Genomic DNA, 5,266 nt, shown 5'->3' with positions numbered 1-5,266 from the left:
TGGTTGTCTGTTTCTGCAATTGACTGATGACCTGTCCAGGGGGTACCCTGCATTCTTTTACCGCAACTTTTTAAGAAACTTTTTTGTATTATGTTAGGTTGTCTTATTTTAGACCGCATCTGCCACTTGTCAAATCACACCAACAATAATTCAGTTAAATGTTTCAAAATTCAGTGAAATCAGTTGCTTCAGGATGTCAGAGCAATAGGTTGCCACACAACTACCACACAACTAAGTCATTATACATCAACTAGTAGTAATTGTGTCAAATTCGATTCAACAGTAATTCCTAATCCAAAGGAGTGGAAATACAAAAAAGCACATTGAGATAGTGTACCAAGAATGACTAAGACATGTAGTCCCGTGGACAGACTCAAATGTCCCATCTTTTAAGCCCCTGAATAGCACCGAAGCATTACAGTTTTACTGAGAGACCTAGACAACGTCTAATGCTGTGCTTCCAAGGGGCCATTAACCACACACATAACTCCACTCATGGTGCATTATCTATTTTCCACAACAACAACTGTACATCTGCAGTAACAAAACTAAAAACACCACATCAGATGCAATAAACACAGTTCTCTTAAACTTAGCAACAAAAACAATGTTCACAGGGCTTGAGGGAAGTTTATCTAAGCCATTATAATAATACAATATATCAAACACGTGCTAATAATTGCATTTGCACACGATCAGAATGTCACACTTTCTCTCCCCATGAAATGAAGGTGCAAACTGCTGTGACTGAGCTTTTCACATACAGTGAATCATTGTGCATCATGAAGATCAAACATCTAAGTGTCTAAGTGAAGTATGAGCCCCTGGAAGTATACACTACTCTTCAATGCAGGTATACTACGGGCATCTTCAAGAGTACTGTATATATATATATATATATATATATATATATATATATATATATATATATATATATATATATATATATATATATATATATATATATATATACCTCGTCAAGCTGTCGCACTAGAGCATTTTTAAGGCATCTCCACAAGGTGGCACCATCACCTAAACAAAAATATACACTAACATAGGGGGAGCTGAATGTACAGTGTATGGCTTTAGTGAGTTACGGGAGGCTTCACCGTGGTGTAATGCTCTACAGTGAACTCAGAGTGGCACCGTTATCTCAGCTATCAACTTAGTGACAGTCAGGACACCTGTTCCTCATCCTCAGGAAGTGTCTGACTTGCACTCTAACACCTACAGATATAATGACGTTTTAATTCTGATTATCGTTTGGTATATAATTGTATTACAAATCTTTATTTAGCAGATTTAGCAGATATTTAGAGATCTCAAGTTGACGCTGAGCTATTTTCTTTAAATTCTATCAAAGCATCCTATTGTCTCTTCTTGCAAAGAAGAGTATTGGCCTTTAATATTATCGCAAATTGTGACGATTTTCATGACATTTGGTTACTGATTCTTTCACTAATCACTGACTGGATAGTGTAAGGGGCTGTAACACCTGATGTCTGAGTGTATCTGCCCACGAGCTTTTGTTGGTGCTGATAGCAGAGTGCAGGTGAACGGCGGTCAGGAGGACTGTGGGTTCATTGTTAGGACTATCAATCAGAGAAGGCTGCACAATTGAAACTGATGCCCAAAACTGTCACTGCACTGTCAGCTTGTCTATCTATCACATTCACTTCAAAAAGCAAAACGCTCGAACCTGGAGGTCACATTCCCAAACCTCACAAAATGTCCTTTACCTGATCCCTCACTATGTTTCTGATCTAGACTTCTTCAGATAGGTGAGTCCTTTTTCTCCAACGACCTAGTCGTATGTTAAGGCTTGAGCTCTTCTTCATTTGTGCATTTTAAATGCCTAAAAAAAAAATCCTACAAATACCTCCAACTTCAAGTTTATTTAAAGTATCGGAAAGAACAGTTTTGTTAAATTTGTATTTATTCGTGGAGAGTGCCGGCATACACGCGGCTGTGTCAGTTTGTGTTGCATTTATCGCTTTGTGATTGAAATTGGGAGCAGACCTGCGCTCTTCCTGAGTTAATTAAAACGCCCCCCTGATTGGACGGGCAGATAATCCCGACGGGCCTCGTGCTCCTACTAACTTGCAAGCAGGGCAGAGCGCCAGTCACAATCTGCCCAAGGCGAGGGAGGGCAAGAAAGACGCGCGAGAGGAAACCGACCGTACGAAAGGGACACGAGCGCTCCGGTCTCAACGAGCACAGTTAGAGAAGTGTTGTTGAACGTGGGCTATGCGCGCAACAAGGGGGGAGCGCAGTGTACAGAGGAGGTGAATGCATGTAGAAGCTTCAGATTCACAGCCTCCTTCTTGAAGAGTCACTGCACTGACAGAGGAAAGGAGTGAAGAAGGAGAGGAACTCCTTGGAAACAGCAACTCTTGGAGAGAACTACGCGAGAACACGCTACTGTTTCCAAAACAAAAGCTAGGATAAAGGATAAGGATAAAGGAAGCGCGGTAGACTTTTCCTGGTCAAAACCTGCTCTGGAAGAGAAAATGAATGTCAACGAAGAGAATCTGCTCAAGTCCATCAGCAACGACGCGCTCCTCGACCTGACGCAGCGCTACGGGCAGTCAGCCTTCGGGTTTGGCGCTGGCCATGGTGCTGGAAGCCCCGGCCGGTACCCGCTTACACCTGCCACTGATTTCCTCTCCGGGCAGACCGCGAAGTCCAACGAGAGCGGCGGGGAACACACGAGCGACGACGAGGATGGCTTCGACTCGCTGGAGTCCCGGAAAAGGGGCTCGTCATTTGGGGACGACAAGCCCGGAGGGGCCCTCGCTAAGAAGAGCAAGGAGCAACGGTCCCTGCGGCTCAGCATCAACGCCCGCGAGAGAAGGAGGATGCACGACCTGAACGACGCGCTGGACGGCCTGCGCGCCGTTATTCCCTACGCCCACAGCCCCTCGGTGAGAAAACTCTCCAAAATAGCCACTCTCCTCCTGGCCAAGAACTACATCCTCATGCAGGCGCAGGCTCTGGAGGAGATGAGGCGGCTGGTGGCGTATCTGAACCAAGGACAGACCATAACCTCACCGATCCCCACCGCCCTGGCACCCTTTGGACAGGCTGCCGTATACCCCTTCTCGGGTTCCGCACTCGCCACCTGTGCCGAGAAGTGCACTACTTACTCTGGGGCACCGTCGAGTCTCTTCAAACACTGTAACGACAAGCCTTGATTTGCTTTAACTCTCTTTCCTGAACTTTTAGCCTACCTATACTGCACCCGTGTCGGTCTCTCACCCACCCTAGTTATTTTAAAACCATTCTGTGGAAAAAAAGAAGAAAAAAAAAACGACTTTAGTCTAATGCATAATCTTAAGATATGGTTAAGTGAGCATATTGCAATGTTTCATCCAGATTTAACTGACGCTACATAGAAACTGAACTGCTTAGGCCTTCTTATTGGATGACGTCCCTGTTACTTTGTCGCTTGTACTTTACAAACACTTACAGGCCATGTCCAAATTTGGGTAAATTTGAGAAAGCTTTTGTTATCAGCTCATTTGTAATCTATGCAACATTCAGTAACAACAACACGAAACGACGAAACGGGACCCAATGCTACAACATTTAGATTTGAAACCGCAATTAAGGCTTCCCCCGACTGACTATATGATGCTATGTGGGAGATAAAAAACACAACTTTATGTGATTCTGACTGATATTTTCTGATACCATGTGTTGACAGGTTTGTTTTTATTTTACGTTACTGCACATTTCTCATGATTGTATTGTACAACTTAAAAAAAAATCACTTGCTTCAAGCCCGGTTATCTTAATGGTTATATGACTACAGCCTATCAACTGAAGAAGCGTTTTGGTTGTGTTGCAACATGGATTTCATATATTGTTTATATGTCTTTATAATTAAAACACATATCTATGCTCGGACTCGGTTTGCTTCATTTCAACAACAACGCCACAGCTTTAAAACAGTTTTACACGAGACACACCGCTGACATGATATTTAAACTTCAGGCAGTGTAAAAATACACACTTTACTTAATTTAAAATTTCAAAATTTTCAAATGCATTCTGTTTATATTTACGTTCCGGACACAATGCCGTGTTTTTTAGGAAACCCTGAAAAAACTGACACACTTTTAACGCATCTATTTTTCAAGGCAAACAAATGGGAGAATAACGGTGCATTGTAGCCACAGACAAATTTTATATGTGAAAAAGAAAATAAAAACTATCACGCTGCTAACATGATCTCTACTTCTTACCCTCTGAGTTGAACCCCCCACTCACCCCGCAAAAAATGAGTTGGCATTTTTCTGTTCTTGCATTTCAAGCCTTTGACATGAAGAGATGGGTCTAAACGAGCTCAGTGGGGCTGGTGAGGCCTGTTTGGCACGCAGTGGGGTCGGTGGCGCTGAAGGGAAGTACGCAAGAGCCGCCCGGGGCACCCAGGACCTGTCTCTGGTTATTTGGGTGATTGTATGCTTCCTTGGCGGGCTCTTAAAGCCTGGACAGCTATTAACACGATTTCTGCTCCTGTCTCTTTGGTAGACAATTCACTGAACATTACAGGGCCAGCTCCCCTTTGCAGGTTGGGCACTGGATGAATTTAGAGCAAAGTATATACATATTTAAAAAGAAAATATGCTTGGTATTTGTACTGGTCAGAGAGAAGTGATATTCACATTCCTGAAAACAAGCATTTGTCTTTGTTTTTGATCATCTCTAACTGTCTGATAGTATCTCTGTTTGGCACACTAATAACAAGTCCATGTTATCGCTAAGTTTACATATCAGTGCTTTATTATTTCTCTTTTTAGTTATAGTAGTGTACATATGTTAATGTAAATAGTCAGATTTCCATTTGTGGTTTTGGGGTGTAAATAAAAAACATCTAACGTCACAAAATATATTACATATTTAACCTATTGATCTGGAAATTAACACTGAACAAAGATCCACACAGTAGTAGTGGATTAAACAACGCTTCCATTAGACTGATTACAATTGTAAACCGTTAGGTAAATGTGCTCTTTTTCAATCACCACCAGCCTGAAAAGTACTTTGATTTGTAAGAAAGAACTTAGAAAAAATGAGTAATACCAGAATAAATGTTGCCTTTAATCTCACAGGTGCTTTTCCTACACTGACATATTCACACTCATTTGTGTTCTTTCTACTTGCTCCGATGAATACATTAAAGCAGACATTTGTTCTTGAGCAGTCTGGTAAATCTAGTCAGAGACTAAGTGATCCACCACAGTGTGTCTCTCTTACAATTTAG

The 5,266-nt window shown here is 42.1% G+C and overlaps 1 protein-coding gene across 1 annotated transcript; it reads left to right on the top strand.

The window, feature by feature from the left end:
• The first annotated feature begins 2,153 nt into the window (after nt 1-2,153).
• On the top strand, nt 2,154-3,849 carry bhlhe23 (basic helix-loop-helix family, member e23). Its single transcript, XM_080898937.1, has one exon. The coding sequence runs from the start codon at nt 2,511-2,513 to the stop codon at nt 3,192-3,194; it is 684 nt and encodes a 227-aa protein (XP_080755063.1). The 5' UTR covers nt 2,154-2,510; the 3' UTR covers nt 3,195-3,849.
• Nucleotides 3,850-5,266: the final 1,417 nt, after the last annotated feature.

Source organism: Rhamphochromis sp. 'chilingali' (assembly GCF_963969265.1).
Source record: "Rhamphochromis sp. 'chilingali' genome assembly, chromosome: 12".
In the NCBI taxonomy this organism is placed as follows: domain Eukaryota; kingdom Metazoa; phylum Chordata; class Actinopteri; order Cichliformes; family Cichlidae; genus Rhamphochromis; species Rhamphochromis sp. 'chilingali'.
The sequence above is the reverse complement of the archived record's forward strand: the minus strand, read 5'-3'. Positions and strand labels throughout refer to the sequence as shown.

Excerpts from the sequence above, each read along its gene's own strand:
- bhlhe23 (XM_080898937.1), top strand. The coding sequence starts at position 2,511 with ATGAATGTCAACGAAGAGAATCTGCTCAAGTCCATCAGCAACGACGCG.